Source organism: Aquarana catesbeiana, linkage group LG10 (genome assembly GCF_042186555.1).
Source record: "Aquarana catesbeiana isolate 2022-GZ linkage group LG10, ASM4218655v1, whole genome shotgun sequence".
NCBI lineage: Eukaryota > Metazoa > Chordata > Amphibia > Anura > Ranidae > Aquarana > Aquarana catesbeiana.
In genome coordinates, this window is record NC_133333.1 from 73,945,155 (window position 1) to 73,973,046 (window position 27,892).

The window sequence follows — 27,892 nt, forward strand, 5'->3', positions numbered from 1 at the left end:
GTGTGCAGTAACACCAAGAAATGTACTATGTTAAACAGCACGTAACACACTGAAATATATGGCCTTAAATTTGCAGTAACGCACTGAACTGTACGGCGTTAAACTTGCAGTAACAAAACTGAAATATACTGCGTTAAGCGTGCACTAACGCACAGAAATGTACTGCGTTAAATGGCACGTAACGCACTGAAATATACAGCGTTAAACTTGCAGTAACGCATATTATACTGTGTTAAACTACACTCACACTAACTGAACTATCCCTACATTCACACTAATGTAAAGATAAATGATGGTCGCACTACACTGACACTGACTGAACTATCCCTACATTCACATTAATGTAAAGATGAATGGTCCCTACAAACACTGAACTATCACTAGATGCACACTAAACTGATATTCTACACTGACAATAGAATCAGAATAGCACACTGTCTAATTGCACTGAACAGAGCCCTGTTCTATCCCTCTCCACACCACTATCACACTACAAACGGCCGCTATGGAAAGAATACTTTTATAGTGTGGGGCGGGATTAAGAGCAATGAGCCATGATTGGATACAGTCATCATGACAGCGTCCAATCATGGCTCTGACAGAGCGAAGTTTTAATTGCTTCAACGGTGCATTGTTGTCGTTCAAGGGCGACAAACAGTCGAACGACCCGATAATTCAGTTGTTCAGAGAACGGCCAAATAGACAAACTCATGCTTGGGCCGAACCATCCCTAGTGATGTATAAAATTGGAACTACCACTATGTTATTCTTGAATCTAGAGTGTCTCCTTTCAGAAAATAAATAATGTTTTTGGGGTTTTTATTCAATCTTCAGGCCTAAAATAATTTTTTAACCTTTTTCACACTGGAGCCTCCTGGCACTTTACATGGTTTAAGATGCTGGTAGGTTGGGCGGGGCTTAAGAGTACCTGACTGCCATTATTGGCTGTCACATGATCCAAAAGCTGCCTGCGATCAGGAACTTTCGGTTAGGTGCCAGTAACTGTGTCGAGGAGCATGCCGCACACTGCACCCGCTCTTGGCACAGCTGTTTGAACAGCCAGTCATGCAAATATGTGGCCCCTCGGTGCTAAGGACCAGGTGCCGAGAGGCGGCATAATTGCGTTTGGTCGGCGCCCAGGGTTTAAAGATGTGTGCAAAAAATACAAAAACAGCTCTGGCAGCAAAAATGTTAAAGTTGATAAAGAAAAAAAAACTACTTTGGTCACGTTTCCTGTGGAGAGTGGAGCTCCAGTCTGCAGCTAGATACCCCCTGGGAAAAGTATATGGGACAGGAAACATGTGTCCTCCACTTCCACGAGTTGTGTCTAGTGTCTATTGAATGTTTGTTACATTAAAGTTCATTTAAAAAAAGTGGAGTTGAGGCCACATGCTTCCTGTCAAAAGTGGAGCTTCAGGCTGCAGTCAGACCCCCCCCCCCCCCTTTTGGGGAAAACATCTCTGCGCTACATAGGAAGTGACAAGCCATAGGGCGTGGCCTCTTGTACATTATATTAAGCGAGGTGGCCGTCTTGCTCTTCCTTTTCCTCACCGTGGCTCGGTATGTTTGGAGCATTGTTGTGGGTTTAGTTTGTGAGGACGTTCGCGTTATCTAAAATGTTATTTGTCGGTGGTTTTCGTCAACGTATGCAGGGTTTTTCCGAACGTTTTTTCGGTGCTGTAAGCATGATTTTTTTTTTTTTAAGTTAGACTGCTTCAGCCTGATGGTGAGAGTGCGGTCGCCATATTGGAGCCAGTGCTTTCTGAACACTACGGCATGGAAGCGTATTGTATCCCGTGAAATGCCCTCTAGCTGTTTGTGTTTTTCATGCTCGCCTCTGCATCGTGTGGTTTAGTTAATTTATTTCATGTCTCTCCAAGGGAAGCGGGCGGTGTGTTACACTGAGAGCAAATGATGGTTGCTATGCAAAGCTGCTCTTCGATGTCCTTTCCAGTCTTCCTAAATACCTCTTCTGTCTCGAGTGGATCTGGCTCACTCCTCTACCTACCGACAGCAGTTTTTCTTGCAGATTAGCTGCTGTAGCTTTTGGGTACACTGTTTTCTGATTTGCTGCTGGACAGGTTTTATTCCTGCAGTATGAATGTTAATTTTTTTTTCATGAAAAACCTTAAGGGTTTATAACCCCTTTTAAAGTGGAGGGCCACCCTGAAAAAAAATTACACCAAAAATCCAAAAAAAAAAAAAAAAAAAAATTAAACTTACCTAAACTCTTGTTGCTAGGCAGTCTTCCTAATCTGCCTCTTCCTTTTCTGCGGCGTTTTCTGATCCTCGGTGAGCAGCCCCGTTGTCTTCTGGGAACCGTGTGTTCCCAGAACACCACAGGGCCATTCACAGAGCGCCGCTCGTGCGTGGTAGGAAACTGGCAGTGAAGCCGCAGGGCTCCACTGCTTGTTTCCCTTACCTAGGATGGCGGTGTCGGGAGCTGAGGGACAGGTCGGCCTCGGGTGGCCGACATTGCGGGCACCCAGGAAAGGTAAGTACTTATTTAAAGTCAGCAGCTACAGTGTTTGTAGCTGACTTTTTTTTTTTTTAAAGCCGGAATCCGGCTTTAAGCCATATGTCCTATTGTAGAGGTTTCCCTCCAGTTCCTGTCTAATGGCCAAACCGGAAGTGAGGAAATCCTTGCAAATGTAATTCCTTGGGCACCACCCATCACCAGAACTAGTGTCCCCACAAAACTGTCCTCTTTTATAGGGACAGCCCAAAATATTGGAATTTTTACTTTCAATAATGGTAAACAGGACAAATTGAGAAGGGGAATCTCACCAATGAGGGCACAGGCAGCAATAAAGGCTCGGAAGGTGTTCTAACCCCCCCTCCACTTGATCCGCAAAAATTAGTTTTTAGTTACACCTTAAACTAGAACATTTCTTCTGAAATCAGAGTAACCTGTAGCCTAAAAGATGACAGCTGTACAGATATCCGGGTTGTACAGATACTAGTTTTAGTGTTTGCACGAGTACTTGTACAAATGCTCAATCTGATATGTTGAAATAAAGAGTGGGCAGAGAGGGAGTCAACAGGCTGGCAGCAGTGTCAGGTATGCCAGCCGGGGAAGGGGCACGCGTGCAGTCGCTAGGGTGTTCTGTTAGAATTGGCGACCCAGCCATCGCATTCGGTAACGGAAGTAAAGTTCCGTCAGAACAGTGACGCCTACTTTGGTACACCCTGCACTCGGCTGAAGTCAGAAGGTGGCAGCGGACGTCTTGTTACACCCAGCCCATATAGCTCAGGTGTACAGAACTCCCCCACAATGTAATTTCTGCATGCGTGGGTTACTGATTTACCCAGTCTGGACTAAAGTCAGATTTTGGGCATCCCCTGCAACAAATGTCTGGGCTGAACAAAAACTAACCCAATTTCCCCAGCCACCCACGTGAGATGTACTGCTCCCTCTGCGCTATTGTGTTCTGACAGTGGGAAGACTCCCCCACTATCAGAACACACTTATCAGTGCTGCAGCCATTGGCTGCATGTGTTGACTGAGCAGCTTTTATCTGATGAAACAGAAGTCTATCAATGGTTCAGTTGCGCTCAGATTGAAATTTGGCTGATCCTTGCTGGTCACATTTCAATCCAGCAATGGCAAGCTTTAATCTTCTGGCACAAAGGGGATGATGCAGTTAAAACAGGATCTCTGAATGAGGGGGCTAAGCTATCATTCTTTTCTCCATCCTCTTTGGCTCCTGTTCAATTTTGCTGATTTCTGTTTGCTTTTTGCTGCGCTTGGCCTTTAATATGTCTAGATACAAATTCTGTAAAATCTAAAAGGCAACTCTCAAATGATGCTGAATATGTAAAGGATCAATACCTAAAAAAACTTCAGCAAGCCTAACTTATAGATAACATGTTAAAATTGTCCAACTTGGTTACTATAGATTCCTAACACCAGCGTGTGCTAGGATGCGCAAAACGAAGCCCCCAAGGGGGCACCTAAAGAGAATTTTTTTTTTTAAATTATAAAAATGAATGCCTGACACTATCCTCTACCCTACTCATAGCCTTCACACTGTCCACTTTTAGCCTAGGACTAGGTTCACGCATGTGGTGCTAGAAACGCAGTGATCTCTGCGTTTCCCACCCTGCATTGCAATCACTCTGTTTGCGACCCGCTGCAGGTGTCAATACAAGGTTAACACCCAAACGGATCGCAAACGCAGTGTAATTTGCCCGCACAAAAAGCTGTCTTCTATGGGGGTACTTGCTGAAGAGGATCAGGGCTGCTCTGAGCAAAGCCATTGCACAGAGCAGATATACATTTTTTTAATAAGTTATACTATCACTTTAAACACTCCAGTACCTTCCCAACTGTGTAAGGTAAACCAACAGGTCTGTAGTTGGTAAAGACTGATTATTTTTATGTGTTGTCACTACTTTGGTATTGCGCCAGGCCAGTGGTACTATGCCAGTCATTACAGGCCTTAAAAAGGGCTTTAAAATGAGAGCTCAATTCTTTTAGGACACATGGGTGTATGCCATCTGTTCCAGGTGCTTTATTCCCTTTAATCTGTCTAAATAGTTAAGATAACGAACAGCAAATCCTGCATTTTCCTGCTGCAATTTGCTGTTTGGATGATGTGCACTGGGTCCCGGGCGACCATTTTGGTCCTCTTGATCTGCCTCTTCAGGTGCAGGCAGGCCCATCCCCTGGCTGCTCTCTGCACCAAATATGTCTTCTGGAACATGTGATGTAAGTATCCCTAGGAGGCTGCAGGACCATGCATGTCATTCTGGTCTAGGGCTGAATGTTGGGGCTGAAATTTAGGGGACAAAACATTCATTTCGGTTATATAATTTTGCAAATAATTTTTTTTTCTTGACTGATGTGTTTGATGGGGCTGCACTTATGGGGGTTGCGATAATCAGACCCCTGATTTATCTTTTTGCGCCCAGGGGGCACCTCAATGGACACCCTTCCAGAACAGGACGACCATGCTGTAGGCATATTTTGCCTATAGTGCAGTCAAGTGGTTAATTCCTTTGGACTACATATTCCATTGTACCTTACTGCTTGCAAGCAGTAATTCCTCTACTGCAGTGGTTCTCAACATCCCATAGCCAAAATGGGTAGCGAGGGGTTCCATGGTTGTTGGTAAGGTGACAATGAGTGTCCCCATTGAGATTTCCAACCCCATGTATTGGTGACAATCCAACATGTAGTATTTTCTGTGAAGTAAAGCTAAAAGCTTTTACTTTTAGCCAAAGACTTCCCTACTGTCAAAATACACTGATCAGCACTATGGGCTAGAGCCAGCAGGCAAAATCTAACGTCCTGGTTTTATAGAAGTCCATCGGTAGGTCAACTTTTGTACAGCCAGCCTGCCAATACATGGATTGAAATTCGGCAAGTTTAGCAGGGACTTAATTTATGCCAGCTTAAAGGAGTTGTAAAGGCTGAAGGTTTTTATCTTCATGCCTTCTATGCATGAAGATAAAGTCTTCTGTGTGCAGCAGCTGCCCTCAGCCCCCCTAATACTTGAGCCCCATCTGTCCAGCGATGTCCATGAGTGTCTTGGCTGCCTGACTCTCCCTCCTGATTGGCTCCTGCTGCTGTCAGTCAGCCACTCAGGAGGACAGAGGTGGGGCTGGGCCACAGCTCCGTGTCTGAATGGACATGGAGCTGTGACTTGGCTTGGGTGCCCCATGGCAAGCTGCTACTGTGGGGGCACTTGACAGAAGGGAGGGGCCAGGAGCACAGAAGAGGGGTCTGGACTGCTCTGCAAGTTTACTGCACAGAGCAGGTAAGTATAACATGATTTTTTTTTTTGTTGAAAATAAAACTTTACAATCACTTTAAAGTGATTATAAAGTTATTTTTAACAAAAAAAATGTTATACTTACCTGCTCTGTAGTAGTTTTGCACAGAACAGCCTGGATCCTCTTCTCTGGTCCCTTTTTGGCTCTCCTGGCCCCTCCCTCCTGACAAGTGCCCCCACAGCAAGCAGCTTGCTATGGGGGCAGCCAAGCTGCAGCTCCATGTATCCATTCACACAAAGCTGCTGCCTGGCCTGCTCCTTTTTCTCAATGGACGAGATTGCTGACCAGTTGGGCAGGGGGATTGCTGTACTAACATCGGATTTAGTACAGCAGCTCCTGAGTACTTGTTTTTTTTTTTTTTTTTTTGGCCTGCTGGATGTATCAGGCTTTAGTCTACTAGTGCATCTAACACTACCATATCCCCAGAATGACAATGCTGCTGTTCCTCAAACCATGGTGGAGACACACCCTAAGATTGGCCATACATTTGTTAATTTTTTTTTTAAAACATTTGTTAGAATTTTATAATTGGTGGTGTGAAATCATTTTGGTTTTTGACCCTGTGAAAAAACAAATTTCTAACCTTTCGGTTTTTGTGCAGAAAAGTACATTCCAAAATCTGATATTAAAAGTACTTTGACATTGAATGTACTCAAATATTAATTTAATCTCAATGTTCATTCGAAAATCTACTTGTGTATGGCCCGCTCAACAACTTCCAGACCGCCCACCGTGGATATATGTTGCTACTTTGACGTTATGGCAGCTATACTGATATTTCTATCCACGACCGGTGATCCGCTTTCACATAAGTGATCTCAGTGGTGTATTTGCCACAATCACTTTTACAAAAAACATGTTATACTTGGTGCTCTGTGCAATGGTTTTGCACAAAGCAGCCCGGATCCTCTTTTCGGCTCCCACGCCAGGGCTCCTGTAAGCGGCTTGCTGTAGGGGCACCCAGGCAGGTGTACTCCCGACCCACGGCTCCAGTCACACATGGAGCTGCGACTTGGCCCCACACCCTCAATCCCCTGATCAGCTCACTAGCTGTGATGGACAGTAGCAGGAACCAGTGGGCCCCCCGCTGCTGCCAACAGCCAATCAGGAGTGAGTCCAGGCTCTCATGGATATTGCTTGTTTTAGAGGGGGCTCAGGTAAGTATATTGGGGGGCTGCTGCACACAGGTTTTTACCTTCATGCATAGAATGCATGATGGTAAAAAAACCTTGTGCCTTTTCAACCATTTTAAGGCTTCACTCACATGGGCGTATTTTTTTTACAGATAATGTTTTTCTACAAGTTTCTGCGTAATCTGTTAAATACTTGCGTATAGATGCATTTAAACGCGTAGAAGTGTGTGAATATTTGTTTTTCCCCTTTGTTTAGACCAGGGATCTCAAACTGGTGGCCCTCCAGCTGTTGCGAAACTACAAGTCCCATCATGCCTCTGCCTGTTGGAGTCATGCTTGTAACTGTCAGCCTTGCAGTGCCTTGTGGGACTTGTAGTTCTGTAACAGCTGTAGGGCCACCAGTTTGAGACCCCTGGTTTAGACTTTGTGCTTATCAACGCATATACATGCATTACACATAGAGCTGCACAATTATTTGTTAAGAATCAAGATTTATTTTAGTAATGCACCAAATTTCCGGCCGCCGAAACATATCGGCCGAAAATGGCCTTTTGCCGAAAAGAAAATCTCGCCAAAAATGGGGGCGAGGCCCCATCCCTGGTGCTGCCCATTACAGGGGTGTCCTCCTGGCACGTCGCAGTCTTCTCTTCTCCTCCTCTCCCCCTCCTCGCCATGATATCTGTTGTCACGGAGCTTAACTACACAGACCGCAATGTCACGGCACACTGATCCAATGGTGGGACATTGAATCAGTGTGATGTGATTACAGGAGGCGGGACATCGTTGCTGCGACCTGGGCAATTCAAATGCAGCTCACACGGAGATGATTTGGGCACTGGCAGGCTGTATCTGAGGGGCAAACGTGGGCTGCATCTGAGGGGCACTGATGAGGCTGCATTGATCTCTTGTATTATGTCTGCAGTCTCTCACCATCTCCTGTACCGTGGCTGCAGTCTGACCATCTCCTGTATAAAAATATTTTTAAAAACAGTCCCTTTCAGTATCGGTGCTGTTTTGGTATTAAGGAAGATTTATTTTCGGTATCAGTTTCGGCACCAAAAACCCATTTGATGCATCCCTAATTTATTTTTTTTTTCCCCCCTTGCAAAGCAATTTGCAGATTCTTTCTGTGCAGAGAATTCTCTGCTCAAGCTGACAGCTGTCAAAGGGGAGCTTAACCACTTAAAGACTAAACCTTTTTCTGACACTTGTTGGTTTCAAGTTGAAATCATTGTAGGGCTGCAACTAACGATTATTTTTATAATCGATTCGTTGGCTGATTATTCTTTCGATTAATCAATTATTCGGTTAATAACCTTAAAGTATGGTGTATAATTTAGTTAATGTGTAAAGTTTTAAAAAAAGGTAACTTATTCTTAAATATCTCTATGCAGTGGTAAATATAAATAACCAACTATATGGTTAGGGAGCAAAATATTGAATCCACTATGAGCATAACAGACAGAAGAGATGTACTGTATATACTATTAGAGAAGATATGCTGTATATACTATTAGAAGAGATACTGTAAACTATTAGAGGAGATATACTGTATATACTATCAGAGGATATATACTGTATATACTATTAAAGGGTGAATCTGGTAAATATCATCAGACTCAGTGATTTTTTTATTAAAAATGGTCTTCCTTCAAAAAAAATGTCATTTTAAGAATGTTCATTCTTTCATTCAGTGAATGTACAAAGATTTTTCATCTGAATATTCTTGTCTGAAAATTGATTCGTGTGACCAGCATAAGGCTAGGTACACACCTATGCAGTTTGCTTTTGATCTGTTTCTGCAGTGCTTTTTGCTGTGTGTTTTGATTTTGGTGCACTTGATTTTGCTGCGATTTGCGTTTTTGCATTTTCTTTTGGCCAATTTGTTGTTGGGCAGATTAAAAAACACATTGCTGCAAAAACACATTACATGCTTTTCTGCAGCTTCTCTATTGAAGTATATTGAACCAAAAAAGCACCGATTTGCGTGAACGTGTCCCATAGTAAACCATGTTAAGGAACTGTAGTGCGTTTCTGCAAAAAGCACCAAAAAACACATAGAAGTGAAACAGGTCTAAGACGTTTAGTAACATAATGGGGTGAAAAAAAAAACGAAAATTAGCCCTTTATAGTACAAAAAAAGCAGATAATCACTACTGTAATGGGTTATATTTTTTTTAGTGTAGAACTGTGAAAGTAATATTTACAGTAGCGATTATTTGCTCTTTTTGTACTATAAAGGGCTCATTTTAGGTTTTTTTTTTAACCCCATTATGTTACTGGCCGATTAATCAATTATGAAAATAGTAATCGATTAATTTCATAATCGATTAGTTGTCGATTAATCGATTAGTTGTTTCAGCCCTGAATCATTGTAGATAAAGTAAAATTGTGCAACCAAATCTAATGTATATGAAAAAAGTTTTTAAATACAATTTAACTGGTGTGTATATTCAAGTCTATACTGTGCTCCAATAAATGAACTGTGGTGTTGAACACTCAAATAAGGCTTGTTACTTGCGTTTGGAAAATGTGACAAAGGCTGTTTACCAGATGGGGTGGATCTCAAATTAGAGATCAAATTCACTCATCCAGGGATCACTTAGCTTGCAAATTCACTCATCCAGGGATCACTTAGCTTGGGAATACTCTTCCAGGGACTCCAATGCAGGTATCCTTTTCGGTACAGCGGGCTCCTAAATTCATGCAATATTCCTCACATATGCAATGGCAATTCTTTCTCAGTACTCTCCAGCTGTGGGATATATCACAAGATGAAGAGGCTTCGTGGTGCAGTACTCCTGTTTTAAAAGGTTTATTCAAAACTTCACAGGCAATGACATCCAAAGACAATGAAACAATATTTTTCAAACAGCTGTGGCTCAAGCCAGCCAGCTAGTACATGGTAATGTCAAGAACTGGTGCTCCAGTTAGGGTGGAGCACCAGTTCTTGACGTTGCCTTGCACTGGCTGGCTTGAGCCGTGGCTGTTAGAAAAATATTGTTTCGTTGTCTTTGGCTGTCAGTGCCTGTGAAGTTTTCAATAAACCTTTTAAAACGGGAGTACTGCACCACAAAGCCTCTTTATATTGTGATATATCCCACAGCTGGAGACTACTGAGAAAGTTGCCATCGCATGAATTTAAAAGCAATTTTAATTTATCTAAAATCTTATGAGCTTAATATTCAGGCTATTTGAGTTGCAGCACCTGGCACACAGTCACATTTAATATCTTAATAATTTTTTTCCTTTTTTCACTATTATGTTTTTAAAGGTTAGAAGCAGTGCAGATATTTCACCTTATACTCTTAGCAAGTTAAAATCATTATTTTGCTAGAAAATGATTTAAAAAAACCCCAAACATATTTTTTTTTTTTTTAGAGAACCTAGAGAATAAAATGGTGGTTGCAATATTTTGTCACACTGTATTTGCGCAGCGGTCTTTTTAAATGCATTTTTTTTTTGGAAAAAAATACACTAAAGAGAAGTAAACAGTAAAGTGAGCCCAATTTGTATTATGTGGAATGTTTTAGTGTGAGAATCGTGAGCTTTATTCTAAGCAAAAATCATTCTAGATTTGGCCAGAATCGTGCAGCTCTAATTACACAAGCACGTAAAGCACATGTTCTTAGAAGCACATTTTTGGGTTCTGTTACAGATCTGAATTTATGAATGGCCCTTGGAAAACCATGTGGCTCCATTCAGGTCCATATTTAAAAAAAAATTAAACACTTGTATGTGCATTTTATGGCTGTGAGCGAAGCCCAGGATGGGAAGAATCACCTGGTGGAATTAAAGGGAAAAGCCTTTTTAAAAAAAAAAATGCTGCTTGATCTAAAGGATGGTAAGCGGCACTAACACTTGTGTTTAAGTTTGATATGCTTTAATATTGCACACACAAGATTTTTAAAATATGAGGTTACATTGAGTAAATGGCTTGACACTTGGGTGTGGCAATGTCGTGTCGCATTGGGTTTCTGGCAGGGTAAAAGATTTCCTGTATTTGTGCTTAAGTGGACACTAGGGAAATGTGGAAAAAATGTAGTACGTCTCTACAGAACATGCAGACATGTAATTAACCACTGTTTACTGTACAAACTTCTCTGCAGTAAGGAGGGGAAGACCTTTAGCTCCACTGGCACTGTTTGGCTGCGGAGAGCACGGTAGAAGCTTTTGCCCCTGCTATGTGGGAAGAATGAGTCGTATCCCTAAGTGCAATATTCACTTTAGGGAAGGCATGTGAGCGTGTATAGGTAGGAATGACAGTTTTAAGTAGTTCTACAGGCCTTTTGCCTTCATGCGTACTAAGTCTTATGGATGCAGATCTCGGGCGCAAGCACACGAGTGACTCCATAGCAAGCAGGTTGCTATGGGGGCACTCGGCAGGGGTGAGGTGCCAGGAGTGCCTGCAGGGGACCCAAGCTTGGGTTTGCTATGTGCAAAACCATTGCTCAAAGCAGGCAAGTATAACATGTTTAAAATATTTTTATTATCCCTTTAAGTTGGTATTAAACCCAAAACTGAAAAGTAATATTGAAGCTTAATAGATATGGTGGCTGTATTAGTTTTTGTGTGACACGAGGAAATGTGCAAAAATGTGTGAGCTATCGCGCCTGTACGGTATGATTGGTGCCTAACTGCTACTTTGGACAGCTTGGTCTGTTAAAAGTAAGTTGAAAAATAGCAGGTGGAAATTGACAAATGCATCAAAGTATAAATGCAAATTTAAATGTTAACAGATTAACGCATCAAAGGGCACAGGTACCACTTACTGATTACTGCAATGGAGCCTGGGATCCTGTGATCTACTTAGAACCCGGGGTGGTTCACAAGCGTGGTTTGACTTTGTCTAGCGATTTGGTCACATGCTCTGAGGTGAGCGCATTATTGAATCGCACCATTGCATGGTCTGTGGCACATTGAGAGTTACTATTAAGTTGATTGTATCACCAGTGGACATCACGTTTAGGCACCTTTATACCTTTTGTGGGACTTCATAGTGAACTATATTTTTTTGGTTCCATTGAGATCTTTTTTACACATGAACTGTGACACCAAATTACTTTTTGTTTTGTGTTTTTTGCACTTAGCACTTTTTACATGCTCATATATTTATATTAAGTATGTTTATTTGCACATTTGAGCAATATTGTCATTTTGTTATGCTTATTGGTACCTGTGCACTTTGATGCGTTAATCTGTCATATTTCACATTTGAATTTGCATTCATACTTTGATGCGTTTATATGCATTTATCAATTTTCACATTTGTATTCAGAGTATTTATCAGGTTGCTTACCTTGTAGAGGTATTGTTTCCCACATCCACATGCGTTTAGACTCAGTTTTATCATGCTATAGTTTAGTAGAATATCTAACACTCTAGCGCAGTGTAATCCTTTTTACATTGGTTAAAAATGTTTTTTTTTAACCACTTCAGCCCTGGAAGATTTGGCTGCTCAATGACCAGGCCATTTTTTTGCAATACGGCACTGTCGCTTTAACTGACAGTTACGCAGTTGTGTGTACCCAAACAAAATTGACTTTCCCCATCCACCTACCCCCACAAATAGAGCTTTCTTTTGCTGGTTTTTGATCATCTCTGCAGTTATTTTTTGCACTATAAACAAGACCAAAAATTTTGAAAAATAAACACTTCTACTTTTTGCTATAATATCCCCAATTCTTTTTAAACGATTTTTTTTCCTCAGTTTAGGCCAATATGTATTCTACATATTTTTGGTAATAAAAATCACAATAAGTGTATATTGGTTTGCGCAAAAGTTATAGCGTTTGCAAAATAGGGGAAACAGTTATGCTTTTTTTTTTTTTTTTTTTTTTTTTTTTTTTTTAACTAATGGCATTGTTCAGTGATTTTTAACGAGACTGCAACATTATGGCGGACAGGACACTTGACACATTTTTGGGACCATTGGCGTACAGTGATCAGTGCTTTAAATGTTAATGGCAGGAAAGGAGTTAACGGGCCGATCAAGGGGTTTAACTGTTGCCTAGGGAGAGATTCTAACTGGGGGAGAGAAATGAGACTGCCTGGGTGAGGAGACCGATCATTGTTTATACTTGGTATGAACAGATCGCTCTCTTCATCCCTGACAGCATGCAGATCTGTGTTTACATTGACAGATCTCCGTTCTGTCTGTGTAGAGCGATCGCATCGGCTCCATGTGCCCCACTAGCGGTCAAAAGGTGAACTGACGTACAGCTACGACGGTTCGCCTAGGGGAGCGAACCTGCTGCAGTATAACTGTCGGCTGGTTGGGAAGGGGTTAAAGCATAACTTCTCCTTTTGTAATGTTACACCTATGTTCAGGGTGTAACGTGTTACAAATGCACCGGTCGCTATGATTTTTTTTTTTTTTTGCCATCGATTTATCATTGGGGTGGTTTATCTTCACCTAAATTGGAACTTCACCTCCTCCTTTACATTTAGCAATTTGTGGTGGTGGGGTACCTGATTTTTGACAAGCCAAATCCTATTCATGTCAATGGCCCCTGTTCACATATGAGCGTTGTCGCCTAAAGCAAAACACCTGAAGCTCAAAGTATGAGCTTTTTTTTTCGCAGCTTACAAGCATTTATGGCCCCATAGACTTCAATAGAAATGCCTGACTTGAGCATTTTACAAGTATTTGTTTTTCTGCTAAAATAGCAGCTCTCCACCCCTAATTTCCACTCCTCCTTCCCTAGTGCTTTCCATTGGCTAAACAAAAATCCTGAAGCTGTGAAATGCTTGTAATGCACTTCTAAGACATAAAGGGCAGTAAATCGCTACGCTCAAATGTGAATAGAGCCCAAGTGACTATGCCGCCGATTGAAGAAGCAAGTATGCTTGGTGTGTAAGCGTGCAAATTGAGGCTTGATATTTTTTTTGGGGGGGGGGGGGGGGCAAATTGGCATGTTTGCCCTGGGCTTTAGATAACTTTGTCCAGGGACTGATGGGCGATACCCGAGCCAAGTCACAGCTCTGTGCCCATTCAGAGCCCTAGTTTGGCCCCGCCCCTTTTTTCTCCTGATTGACTTACTGCAGCCAGAGCCGATGGCACCGCTGCTGTGTCACACAATCTGGAGTGTCCCAGATGGCCAAGGCACTTGTGGACATCGCTGGAGAGATGGGGCTCAGGTAAGAGGGAGGCTGCTGACTTTACAACTGCTTTAAATAAGCAGCTACAGTATTTGTAGCTGCTTACCTAATTTTTTGGGGGAGACTGGAGCTCCTCTAACTGTCCTATAGCCAAAACATGAAGTAAGGGAAGCCCTTGGGGCCTCTCAGGTCACCAGTACCAGGGTCCCCATTGGAAGATTTGCCCCTCTATTTATTTTTTGGGGGGGGGGGACAACCCATAATTTGGGATTTTCTTTTACATTCGCTTTTAATGATGGTAAGCAGGACAGAGGGTGAACTTCCCTTATGGGGGTACAGACAGTAATAAAAACCTAATGGTCGACTTTAGTTATACTTTTTAAAAGTGATGAAAGTTTTCTTTTGTCAGGCTTACCTTTGTGACTTAACAGGTGGATAGCCCAAAATGCCAGTTGCCAGAAGTTGGGTGTGTCGAAAGACCTACGTCACTCCGCGACGTCCTTTTGAAAAATCGCGGTTGGACCAGGAGTTAAAACTAATTGGTAAGATTTGTAGTCTAAATCAAATTTTTCTATTCTAGATGGTTCTTTGCATCTTGTTTGCTGATGTCTTGTGTTTTTTTTTTTTTTTTTTTCCATTTTAGGTGAATATGGTCTGCGTAACAAGCGTGAGGTTTGGCGGGTGAAGTTCACCCTTGCAAAGATCCGTAAGGCTGCCAGAGAACTGCTAACTCTAGATGAGAAAGATCCTAAACGTTTGTTTGAAGGTTTGTAGTTCTACTATTCATTGATTGGACCTTAAAAGGTCTTAAATGCTGTGAGTGCACACATCTGAGTCATTTGTGCGCTCCTGTCTTCTGCTGTCAATTTACTTTACCTCATGGACTCTTAGCCTCCATTCATACCAATGTGTTTTTTCATGCTTTTTGCAGAAACGCAGGACATGTTTTTTTAACATGGGTTCCTCTGAAACACGTTCATGTCAATGCATTTCTGTGCCTGTGTTTTTGGAAAGGGTTAAAGCGGGATTCCGGCCACTAATTTTTTTTTAAAAAGTCAGCAGCTACAAACACTAGCTGCTGACTTTAAATAAGTAGACTTACCTGGGTGCCCGTGATGTCAGCTGACCCCTCCCTTGGCTCTTGGGTCCCGGCACTGCCATCCTAAGTAAGGGAAACAGGCAGTGAAGCCTTGCAGCTTCACTGCCAGTTTCCTATTGCGCATGCGCAGTGATCTGTGAATTGCCCTGTGGTTTTCTGGGAACACACACAGTTCCCAGAAGGCAACAGAGCCGCTCAGCTAGGAGCAGAACACGCTGCGGAATAGAAAGAGGCATATTAGGAAGACTGCCTAGCAACAAGGGTTCAGGTAAGTTTAAAAATTTTTTTTTTTAAATGATTTTTTTTTTTTTAAGATTTTTAATGCTAGATTCTATTTTAGGGTGGTCCTCCACTTTAAGTAATTTTTAAAATGCAAAACGCTTCTTTTTTTTTTTTTTTTTGGTTTAATGGACTTCAAAGGAGATACTACAGAACAGCATGTAGTGTGTTTTTGAGTTGCACATTTTGCATTTAATCTGCCCAACAAATTGGCCAAATAAAGAAGCATAAGTGTCCAAAAGCGAAAAATGCTCAAAAGCAACATGCATAGGTGCAAATGGAGCCCTTAACCTTTTAAACCTCTGGAAGGTACCCCTTATGACCAGGCCATTTTTTTGCAACATGACACTGCTACTTTAACTGACAATTGTGCAATGCTGTACCCAAATTTATGTCCTTTTTCCCCACAAATGTAGCTTTCTTTTAGTTCTATTTGATCACCTCTGCAGGTTTTTATTTTTTGCGCTATAAACAAAGCCTGACAATTTTGGAAAACAATTTTTACTTTTTGCTATAAAACATATATTCAATAAGTCACATTTTGGCCATTTAGGCCAATATGTCTTCTGCTACATATTTTTGGTAACAAAAATCCCAATAAGTGTATGTTGATTTTGCGCAAATGTTATAGCATCTACAAACTATGGGATATTTTTATGGATTTTTTGTTTCTAGTAATGGCGGTGATCAGCAAATTATAACAGGATTGCGGGGGACACCAAGTGACACTTTTGATACTTTTTTGGGGACCAGTGCTAAAACAAACATATGCACATTCACTGTACAAATGACACTGCCAGGGAAGGGGTTAACCTCAGGGGTGATCAAAGGGTTAAATGTTTCCCTAGGGAGTGCTTTCTAACTGTTGGTGCTTTAACTGGGAAGTTAGAGATCTGAGTTCCTGCTTGGCAGAAACACAGGATCTGTCTTCCCTTGTCACACAACAGTGATCTGCCTTTACATAGGCAGATCGCCATTCTGTCTCTCGTCGGACAATCAGCGGAGCAATTATAAACCATTGAAAAGTGACAGCAGAAAAACAGTCTGCCATTTATTTATTTTTTGTTGGAGTTGTAAAGGCAGAAGGTTGTTTTTTCGTAATGCATCCTATGCATTAAGATAAAAAAACCTGTGTAGCCTCCCTCAGCCCCCCGAATACTTACCTGAGGTCCCAATGTCCACGTGTCTCAGCAGTCCAAGATTCCCCCTTTCTGATTGAGACACAGCAGCGGTGCCGTTGGCGGCTGCTGTCAGCCAATCAGGGAAGAGGGGGCTGGGTCGGGCTCTGTCTGACTGGACACAGGGAGCTGTGACTCTGCTTGGGTGCCCCCATAGCAAGCTGCTTGCTGTGTGGGCACTAAACAGGGGGGCGGGGCCAGGAGCACAGAAGAGGGACACGAGTAGAGGATCTGGGCTGCTCTATGCAAATCCACTGCATCAGGCAGGTAAGTATAACATGTTTGGTTTTTATTGTAAAGTCTGTTTTGTTTTTTGTTTTTTTATCACTGACTGTCTGACTATAGATCTATGACAGATTTAGTGTAGTATTAAAACAAGTATGTATTCCATAAGGTTGTAAATACAAGATATGAGACAAATCACGGTTTCACAAATGTCTCCTCAGCCCTGTGGCTGTCACTGTCCTGTAGGCTCATCTGGCAGTCTGGATGGCTGGAAGTGACCAGGAAGTCCGTGAAACTCTGCATGGGTGGAAATTAGGTCATCAGAGGTGGGGACTGGGATCATGATGGAGAACATAAGTGCAGGCTACATGCTCGGAGCCAACAGCTTTTTATTGGCCAATTTAATAGGAGGGGAGCTGCATTAGGTGGAAGAGGCAGCTATTCTGTTGCTGCTTTACAGGTTTCTGCTTGGTGAGAACTTTAAATTGAGAGGAATGTATATCCTAAACTTGCGTTAACTGCTCCTGCTCTATTCAAGACATTGGCTAAGGATTTTTCATTTTTAGGAAATGCCCTGCTTAGACGACTGGTGCGTATCGGTGTGTTGGATGAGGGGAAGATGAAGCTTGATTACATTCTGGGCTTAAAAATTGAAGATTTCCTGGAAAGGCGTCTCCAAACACAGGTCTTCAAGTTAGGTTTGGCAAAGTCCATTCACCATGCCCGTGTTCTCATCAGACAGAGGCATATCCGGTAAGTGTGGTGACCTTTTAAACTGTTAATCTGTAGAATCCATACAGCCAAATCTGCCAAATTTGGCAGTGTCCTGGATGTCCAAGACAATAAAGGGGTGCCCCCCTTCATTCTATACAGTCAAGTGAGCGCATTGTCTCACAGCTAGCAGTAGGCACAAACTGTAATGTGCCAAAATGTGTAAAAGTGAGGATGCTTTCAAAAATGCAATAAAATGTATTGACCTACAAGGCAAGCAACAAAATAAAATCAACATTTGGTATGTCAACTTTTTTTTTTGTTGTTGTTGTAAAGGCTGAAGGCTTACCTTAATGGATTCTATGCATGAAAGTTAAAAACCTTCAGTGTCCAGCTGCCACCTCAGCCCCCAATTAAGCCTTATCCCAATCTAGTGATGTGTGCAAGAGCCAAGGTTCGCCCAGGTCTCTCCCTCCTATTTGCTCAGATGCAGGATCCATTGGCTTCCACTGCTGTCATTCACAGCCAGTGAGGCGGGGAGTGGGGCTGAGCCACACATGGTCTTGTGGACACTGAGCAGGCTCAGGAGCAGGCATGTACAAGTGCTTGCTCTGGGGGCACTTGACAAGGAAGGGGGGCCCAGCGTGCCTGTGGGGACCCGAGAAGAGGCTGAGGCACTTTACAATTTAAGAAATAAATTCTAGGTACACTTGCACACTGTTAGTATTGCTAAAGGTGGTTATATTGGCAAAAAAGGGTATACTTGCCTGCTCTGCAACAATTGCACAGCTGCCACCTTCCACCTCTTTGGTCCCCTGACAGCACTACCTGCTCCTTCCTCTGGGTATCCCCCTCTCTCTCCTGTGAGACCAGGAAATGGAGAGCTGGCAGAACTTGGTGTTTAGAGAATAGGGGCTTGAAACAGGTAGTTTGAGGGGCTTTTGCCATAAAGCCTAAACCTTTTTACCTTAATGCATTCCTTGCATATTAAGGTAAAATGTAGGTAGTATCTTCAGCCCTCATTCAATACAGCACTATGCCTATCTGCAGGGACTCCCCCCTCACTTCTTGGTCTTGCAGGCTTTGTTGCGATATCCACACCACCCTTGTCTTTCAAACGTAATGCCTACTAGAGTCAATATCTTTGAATATTTATGTAATTTGTCATTTTAAAGATGGCAAATTACAGAATAAAAGATGCACTTTTATCTGCTGTAACCCTAACGCTATGGTTTTTAAACTAACACTAGCCAAAAAGAGTAGGTTTTGTTGTATTTCCTTAAGGATTGCAGGACAATATTGTGTAAGTTCCTAAGTGTGTGTTCCCCCCCACTGCCTGTCCAGCCCTAAAAATTTTACCTGCATTTTTACCAATCAGTGCTATTCCAGATATAGTTCTTCTCCCTTCATTCCTCTTCAAACAGGAGACTGAGAGCAGCAGGAGCCAGAGTCTGTTAGTCAAATCCTGTAAGGACGAAATGGGGGGGGGGGGGGCATGATCGAGTCATGCATTGTCAATGGATGCACACAGCTTATGCCCCTCTAGCAGCTGGCTTGTTGAAGGGCCACTCAGATGGAACACAGTGCTGACACAGCAGTTCCTTATCTGATCTTCTGATGGACATTCTTTACGATTGAAGTCATGAGAATTGCTGAATAAAATTGGTCCATAGCAGAATTGTAAACAAATTGCTTTGGCCAATAGGGGGTGAACAAGTGGGAAGTGGTTAACCACATTTGCCGCACGCCGATGCACATCCAAACTTTTGCCAAACTAGCTGCCATAACCCCGGCATCCCCGTTTTCGTGCGGTGGTCAGCTTTAAGATGAAAGTGGTCTCTAAGGCGGATTCACCTTGATCACCCTCCCGCCGCGATCCGGTGCTCTCCACCGCTTACCGGAGCTGTCGGTAGCGCCGGAGGCGATCGCGTCCTTCTCTGTGCTGTGCCTGGAGACGAGTGAGGCTAAGATGGCGCCCACTCGTCTCCATGACACTGCTGGGCGGAAGCGACGTCAAAACGTCACTTCCGCCCATACGTCTTAAAGGCACATTTTGTCAATGTTATTTTTTTAAAATTACTTTTTTTTATTGCATTTTAGTGTAAATATGAGATCTGTGGTCTATTTGACCCCAGATCTCATATTTAAGAGGTCCTGTCATGCTTTTTTCTATTACAAGGGATGTTTACATTTTTTGTAATAGGAATAAGTGACCCATTTTTTTATTTTTTTTTGTAAAACTGTAAAAATATAATTATGTAAAATAAATAATAAAAATAATTTTTAACCCCCCCGTCCTGACGAGCTCGCGTGCAGAAGCGAGCGCATACATGAGTAGTGCCCGCATATGAAAACGGTGGCCAAACCACACATGTGAGGTATCGCCGTGACCGGTAGAGCGAGAGCAATAATTCTAGCCCTAGACCTTCTCTGTAGCGCAAAACATGCAACCTGTAGAATTTTTTTTAAACATCGCCTATGGAGATTTTTGAGGGTAAAAGTTTTACGCCATTCCACGAGCGGGCGCAATTTTGAAGCGTGACATGTTGACTTGGGCTAACTTTACATTTTCTTTTTTTTTTTTCAAATATAAGTGAATTTTTTCCAAAAAAAGTGCGCTTATAAGACCGCTGCGCAAATACGGTGCAAAAAAGGATTGCATTGACTGCCATTTTATTCTCTAGGGTGTTAGAACCCCCAAACATTATATATATTTTTTTCTAAGTAATTTTCTAGCAAAAAACCTGTTTTAAACATGTAAACGCCTAAAATCCAAAACGAGGTGGGTCCTTAAGTGGTTAAGCACATGTCGGGTTGTAGCCACTGATACAAGGTTAGCGTTGCACTTATTTTACATATCCTGAGCTAGATGACATGCAAGCTGCTTTTCCCTGCACATCACCTGACCGCAGATATGAACTTTTACACATGCAATGCTTTGATAAGTATGACTTAAAGCTAATCTCAGCCACTATCTGGACTGATCTTGTACATCTAGTTATGCTCCCTGGGTGACAGTTCATTTTTCCCATTTGAAGTGGGATTACTTTCTGGTGCATATGTGGGATAAGTGCAGCACAGGTTAAGGGATGCAGCCAGCATGTGTGCCAGTGATAACTGGATTTCTCTACTCCTGTCACCACCAGCAGCTCATTCACTCCCAAGAGCCAGCTTTCAGGCTGTGTAGACAGAAGGGCTCTTGGTAAATGTGATATTGGTCTGTTGACACTAAATGTAGAGGTAATGAATGTATTAAATGTTTGTGGTATGTATGTATACAAAGTGAAAATGTTTTAATGTAGAATATTTGATTGTGGAAAAAAAAATAGATGTACTGCAGGCCAGTAGGTAATTGGAAGCCTTATTGTGACTTCACAGGGCAGAGCAGTAATCTGAAAGGACATTTCCTGCTTAGCCATGCTTTCTGGCGGGAATTGGGTTTTGGGGCTTGTATGTGTCTCAAGTCCACTTTAATTGTTGGAAATGTCCTTGTATATGGAATGTGAACATACAATCCTATATCATTTTCAATTGGTCATTACCAGACCCTTGCTAATGTCTCGGCTGGTAGGGTTTTGTCACATTTATTCTACTTATTCTATGCTTTGTCTTATAGCACATGGACCAGTCTCTTGAAATGAAGCTTGATTTAGCAAGGTCAATTTGGCTTTACCATACACCTTGTGAACTGCTAACCCTTTACCTAAGGTCCACCAGCTGAGTCTTGCACATTAGCATGAAGATTCATTTCAGCAAGGTCAATTTGGCTCTGGCCATACACCTTGTGAAGAGGTCCGTTCAAAGGAACCACTTTTTTTTTTCTGCTCCTGATTGATGGTTTTTAGAAGGTAATGAAACTAATGGGGTTTCTTTAACCCTTTTGCTGCCACAGCTGTTTTTGCACATGTTAAAAAAAAAATATTTTAGGCCTAAAGATTACACAAAACCCCTAAACATATATATTTTCTGAAATATATAGACAATAAAATAGTGAGTTCCAATTTTTTAATGTCGCACCATATTACTGCAAAGCATAAGATGAAACAATCAGCGCCACATATAAAAAATATATTGTGATGTTTAAATAAGATAACCTAATAAACGTGCACAGCTGCTAAACATTACAAGTGGTACACCACACGAATTTCAAAATAGATGGTAAATGTAGCGCTATGTGTAAAAATATATAAATATAAAGTGCAAATCTCTAAAATAAATCCTACATATAAATAGTCCATAAAATGAAAAAATTAAGAAATGAAACATGAAAACGCTTGTTAACAGTGTATCCACACAATTCCACCACAGTGATTTTGTCCTCCAAAAGGAGTGCACACCACCACCAGTAAAAATGCGCGATCACCTCCCAGATGAGTCAAAACTCATATGCAGATCTCCCCACGAGTTCTTTGCTCACTTCCTCATACCAATCAATGGTGGGTAATCCAGATGGCTCTTTTCTTAATGGTAACTCAGCTCATTAACATTCAAAGAAACGAATCGCCTCCCAGCTTGGCTCAAGATTCCATGAGTTCAGGACATGTAAATAAGTATAGAGACCATCGTGTTCTCTGTATAAAAATGTATTCAAAGCCCCCAAACAGACAAGTTGTACTTACAAGAGAAAAACTTTTAAAATCACATCTACCTCCAGAGTAGCACTGCCGTGTCCACATACAGTGCCTGGCTGAACGTCACTATCAGCACCTCCCTTCTAGACACGTATCGGCCAATCACAGGCCTTCCGATACGCGTCTAGACGGGAGGTGTGTCCCTTCTATCACCAAGGATGAACTGTCATTGGCCCTAGCTGGGTTAGAGCACAGGATTGCTGGCATGATTGCCTCCATCCCACAGGGTGGCAAGTGGCATGACAGATCCCTTCCCTGAGTCTCCTAGTTTGGAGCAGGAATGGGTTGAGGATAGGGAAGAGCTATAAGCTCAGGATTCTGTGGAGGGCCTGGCAGAGGATACTGCTTCTAAGTCAGAGGCTTTTGATCCAGACTTACTGAGATGGTTCGTTCTGCCTTAAGTTTGCACTTGCAGATGTTACTGGGGTCCCTGAGGTCTCTTCAGGCTGCACAGGCTTTCCCCTTATACCCACTATTGAAACAGGTGGTGTATGCTGATGGGGAGCATTCTGACAGGATTTTTGTTCCTCCTAAGGTGGGTTTTTTTTTTTTTTTTATCCCATGGATGAAAAGTTCACTAAGTGGAGCATGACAGCTGTAGATGCAGCAGTCTTTTCCTTAACCCCTTAACCTCCCTGGCGGTATGATTATTTTGTATTTTAGGTGCTGAAAGCAGTACAATTATATTGCATGGAAATTTGGCATTTTATATTGTAGGCCTGTAATTAACGCACTTAAATCTGTCCACCAAGAGTCTAGTAGATATCCCGGGTATGAAAGTTTGAAACACAAAAACATAAATTATAATAAAAAAATGTAAAAAATAATATAATTTCCCCACGATTCACTATCGCTCAATTCTGCAAGTGTTCTAATTTACTATCGCTGTTTTCTAGCTGGTCTAAAGCCACTTTTGACGTAAAGGGACACTTTTTGGTTGCTATGGACAATCTCAAGTTTCCAGGCAGAAAGAACAGTATATATAATATAAGACTGCATGCAGGGCATTGGACAAAGCACTGGGGACAAAAGGGATGTGAAATAATTTCATACAGTACTGTAATCTGTAAGATTACAGTACTGTATGTTATGATTTTTACTTTTTTGAATTTGCCGCCAGGCTCCGCTCCCATGCGTCGTGATGCTCGCAGGGAATGGAGCCTGGCAGAGGGGCTTTGGAGGAGACAGAGCCCGCAGACACAGCGGGGGGACATTGCAGGATCCTGGAGACAAGGTAAGTAACACTGCACCATGATCCTGCAATGTAATCCTGACTGTGGCTCGGGGTTACCGCTAATGGTGCTGAAATTAAACCCCGAGCCACACTTGGGAATACCGTCGGAGGTTAAGCAAGGACTGAACTTGTCTGGTGGATAATGCACGGGACTTGAAAGACCCTGTTGACTGGAGTCATTGAAGGCTTCCTTTTCTTTGGCCAGTTCAGCCAGCTGTTGCAGCAATTGGTATCTGCCAGTCTCTAAAAGGTCCGGTCAGATGACCTGACAGGCCTAACCTGGAGGATGATCTTGCTGAAAATAAGACTGATTCCTCAAGTGCTGTTTTTGCTGTTGCCTTAAAGGATTCAAAACAGCAGGTTTCTCGTTTTGGCTCTTGTCTGTACATATGTGCAGACTTGTGGCTTAAGAACTGGTCAAGGGGAACAAATAGTGATTTGGACAAATGTATCCAAAAGTTTTCCGGAGGGAAGGGTTCTCTACTCCTGGTGAAGAGAATGACCAGGCATCCCCTGTTTAAAACCTCAGTGACTGCTTCCCCAGGTGTCTCAGCGCCAAGGCTGTTCTGCCGCAAGGCCGGGTCCAGAAAAAACCCTGGGTCCAAAGCTAGTCTAAACCCAGGCACCAAGCTGTCCTTTTCAGGGGAAGCCCCCACTCTATTGGGTGGGGGGAAGGCTGCTGCACTTTGCGGACATTTGGAGAACAGTGGGTCACCTCCAAATATATACCACGGTTTCGAGGAGTTACGAGGAGTTACGAGGAGTTACGAGGAGTTACGAGGAGTTACGAGGAGTTACGAGGAGTTACGAGGAGTTACGAGGAGTTACGAGGAGTTACGAGGAGTTACGAGGAGTTACGAGGAGTTACGAGGAGTTACGAGGAGTTACGAGGAGTTACGAGGAGTTACGAGGAGTTACGAGGAGTTACGAGGAGTTACGAGGAGTTACGAGGAGTTACGAGGAGTTACGAGGAGTTACGAGGAGTTCCCCCTCAGGTTTTTAAGATCCAGCATTTTCTTGGATCCTCAAAAGAAGCTTGCTTTTTCAGGCACTACGTTTAGTGCATCAAGGAGTGATTGTACAGGTTTCTGTAGTTGAAAGGGGCGCAGGGTTTTATTCAAACCTGTTTACGGTTCAAAAACCAAACTGGGACACAAGGCCCATTTTGAATCTAAGATCCCTGAACCTGTAGCTACAAATCCAGTCCTTTTGGGTGGAATATGTCAGTTGTAGCCTTGCTCCAGATCTGAGACTTTCTAGCCTCCATTGATATAAAGGACACGTATTTATGCATATCTATCTTTCAGCCTCATCAAAGGGTCCTGCAATTTGCAGTAGAGGAATATAATTTTCAGCTTGTGGCTCTACCCTTTGGGCTTGCCACAGCTCCCCAGGTGTTCACAAAGGTCTTGGCACCAGTACTGGGTCTTTTAAGGACCCAAGGGATCTTGGTGCTGGGGGATCTGGACGACCTCCTGCTCAAAGATCACTCTCCAGCAGGGGTTTCAAACTGCTGGAGCCCCTCCTCCATCTCTTGCAAAACTACAAGTCCCATGAGGCATTGCAAGGCTGACAGTTACAAGCATGACTCCCCCAGACAAAGGCATGTTGGGACTTGTAGTTTGGCAACAGCTGGAGGGCCGCCAGTTTGAGATCCCTGCTCTACAGGCTCTAGAACAGAGCATAAACCTGCAATGTGTGGTATTTGGAAAGCTTGGGCTGGATCATAAATACGAAAAGTCAGCCTTGAGACCAGCTCAAAGTCTGAAGTATTTAGGTCTGGCCCAAGATGCAGTCCAAGCAAGGGTATTTTTGCAACCCGTAAGGATCTGTGCTCTGAAGGATCGGGTGTCGGATAAGGGGCACCAGACAACCCTCCATTTGGCTCTGTATGGGTCTTCTAGGAAGGATGGTGTCCTCCTTCGAGGCAGTGCCCTATGCCCAGTTCTATTCCAGGCCTATAAAACAAGACATCTTGTTGGCTTGGAACAGAGGACAGGCCCTGGATTATACAATGTTCTCCCCTCGGGCACGCTTAAGCCTAAACTGGTGGTTGCACGATCAGAACATGCGTAAGGGAAGATCCTTCCTCCTGGTAATTCGGAGAGTACTGACTAGATGCCAGTCCCTCAGGCTGGAGAGTGACCCTAGAGTTGCAGGCAGTACATCTGGCCCTACGGTCCTGGACGGTGGAGCTTCAGGACTGCCCTATCGGGGTTCAGTCCAACAATGCCACTACAGTGACCTATATAAGCCACCGAGGCGGTACCAGGAGTTCAGCTCTGAAGGAGGTGAACCATATACTAGCCTGGGTAGAGGGATATGTGCTTATGCTATGGGCAGTCCTTATCCCTGGAGTTGAGAACTGAAAGGCAGATTATCTCAGCCACCACCTGCCTGGGGAATGATCCCTACATGCAGGGCTGTTCCAGGAAATTTGCCAGAGTTGGGGATGGCCAGAAGTCAACCTATTGGCATCCAGGTTCAAGCTACAGCAGTTTGTGTCCCGAACAAGGGATCCTCTGGTGTTTCATGGAGCCAGTACTCCCTGGTTTATGCTCCCCCCCCATCCCTCTCCTTCCACATTTGTTGCACAGGATTTGGAGAGGGTGTTCAAGTCCTTCTGGTGGCACCAGCCTGGCCCAGTAGGCCTTGGTTCTCAGATTGAGACTGACAATAGGACAGGCCATGGATGCTTCCACATCATCCTGATCGACTGTTTCAAGGTCCTATATTTCACCCCAATTTACAGTGTCTAAATTTAACGGCATGGCTATTGAAGCCAGGGTGTTGAAGGACCATGGCATCTTGGGACCAGTGGAGTCTACCCTAGTGAATGCTACAAAAGCTCACTAGGAAGATCTATCCTAAGGTCTGGAAGACATATTGCTTGGTGCGAAGCCAGAAAATGGCATCCTCAGAAATGTGTGATTGGCAGAATTCTCTTTTCTACAGTCAGCTGTGCAAAGCAGATTGTACTCAAAGCCAATCAGAAGTCAGATTTCAGCCCTGTCAGTATTTTTCCAAAGGCCTTTAGCCTCCCATTTGCTGGTCTGAACCTTTATGCAGGGGGAAACTCATTTGCTTCCTCCCATTATGTCACCTATGTGTCCTTGGGACTTGAACTGGTGTTGTCGTACAGAAAACCATTTGAGCTGATCAAGGAAATTCCATTAGACTTGCTGTCATGCAAGCCAGCCTTCCTAATGGCCATCACCTCGGCTAGAAGGGTGTCGGAGATTGCATCCCTTTCATGCAGGGAGCCATACTTCATCCTTCACCACGACGGGGTTGTGTTATGACCTGTTCCATCCTTTTTGCCGAAAGTGGTGTCAGCCTTTCATTTAAATCTGGACATTATTTTGGCTTTTTTTTTTTTTTTCTCAGCCTCATTCAGAAGAGGTGGCTGCATTCCTTGGACGTTGTCCGGGCAGGCAAGATTTATTTGATTTAGATGCGGAGATCTGAAGATCAGACTCCTTTTTGTTTTACCAAGAAGGGGCAGGCAACTTCCATTACCAATTGGGTCTGTCAATTGGTCATTCAGTAAATAAAACAGAATCTGTTGCGCTTAATAAAACAATTGAAGCTGCTGACACAAATTGCTGGATACAATTGAAGAGATATCAATAGGAATGGTGCAGCGCTAAAAATATTAATGTAAAAATGTCCCAATAAGAACCAAAATAAATATGGTCAAAAAAAAGTCCTCTCCATCAGGAAGAAATAACTCTAATCAGCGATTAAGGAATGCCTCATTTAACCCCCTGGTACAACAAGCCCCTGCTATGACAAAGATGTCTAGGTTGCTCTCAGATCGAGATACCTTCCTTTGCGAGGCAATCCAACTTCCCTATATAAGGAGTTGGTTAGGGTAGTAGAGGAGGGTTTCAATAATGGAATTATTTTCAAAAAAGAAAAGGCTTTCCTTATTCCATCAGCCCCTAGGATCCCAGTGATCTACTACTTAAAGTTCATAAGGATCCCATTTGCCCCCCTGGAAGGCCGATAGTCAGCGGTATTGACTCGGTTACTTCCAGGGTGGGTAAATATGTGGACCATTTTTTGCAGCCTCTTGTGGTTGGGGCGCCTTATCTGAGACTCAACGCAAGTAATTAATGAGCTTAGCAGTATACAGTGGAAAAATTCTTATATTCTTGCAACTGCGGCCGTTGCTTCACTGTACACTGTAATATCGCACCATCATGGTAAAGAAGCAGTAGAGCACTTTTTGAAGGATTCTCTCCAGAACAACCAAACCACCTTTATTCTAAGTTTACTGGAATATGCCATGCAACACAACTATTTTTGGCATGATGACTCTTATTATTTGCAAAATAGGGGTGTAGCCATGGGGGCTAAATTTGCCCCAAGCATGGCCAATCTTTTCATGGCCAAATGGGAGGAGGATGTCGTTTATCAAGAACCCAGGGTAGAGCTGGTGTTCTGGAAAAGATATATATAGAAGACATCCTCCTCCTATGGGATGGTAGTTTTGAGTCCCTGGTCGGAGTTTATTGCTG

At 43.0% G+C, this 27,892-nt stretch overlaps 1 protein-coding gene across 3 annotated transcripts in view; it reads left to right on the forward strand.

Moving 5' to 3' along the window:
- The first annotated feature begins 1,436 nt into the window (after positions 1-1,436).
- The window catches only part of RPS9 (ribosomal protein S9), a 41,364-nt gene continuing 14,908 nt past the window's right edge, over positions 1,437-27,892 (forward strand). Inside the window, exons 1-5 of one of the 3 annotated variants that reach the window (XR_012236326.1) lie at positions 1,454-1,560; positions 14,444-14,554; positions 14,656-14,778; positions 17,360-17,546; positions 21,121-21,352. Coding sequence is in view for 2 of the 3 variants with exons in the window: in XM_073602287.1 (XP_073458388.1) it covers positions 14,458-14,554; positions 14,656-14,778; positions 17,360-17,546 (407 nt within the window). In the remaining variant the exon portion in view is untranslated. Of the gene's footprint in view, positions 1,561-14,421; positions 14,555-14,655; positions 14,779-17,359; positions 17,547-21,120; positions 21,353-27,892 lie in introns of all 3 variants that reach the window. The other 2 variants (XM_073602287.1, XM_073602286.1) reach the window with 2 other exon arrangements.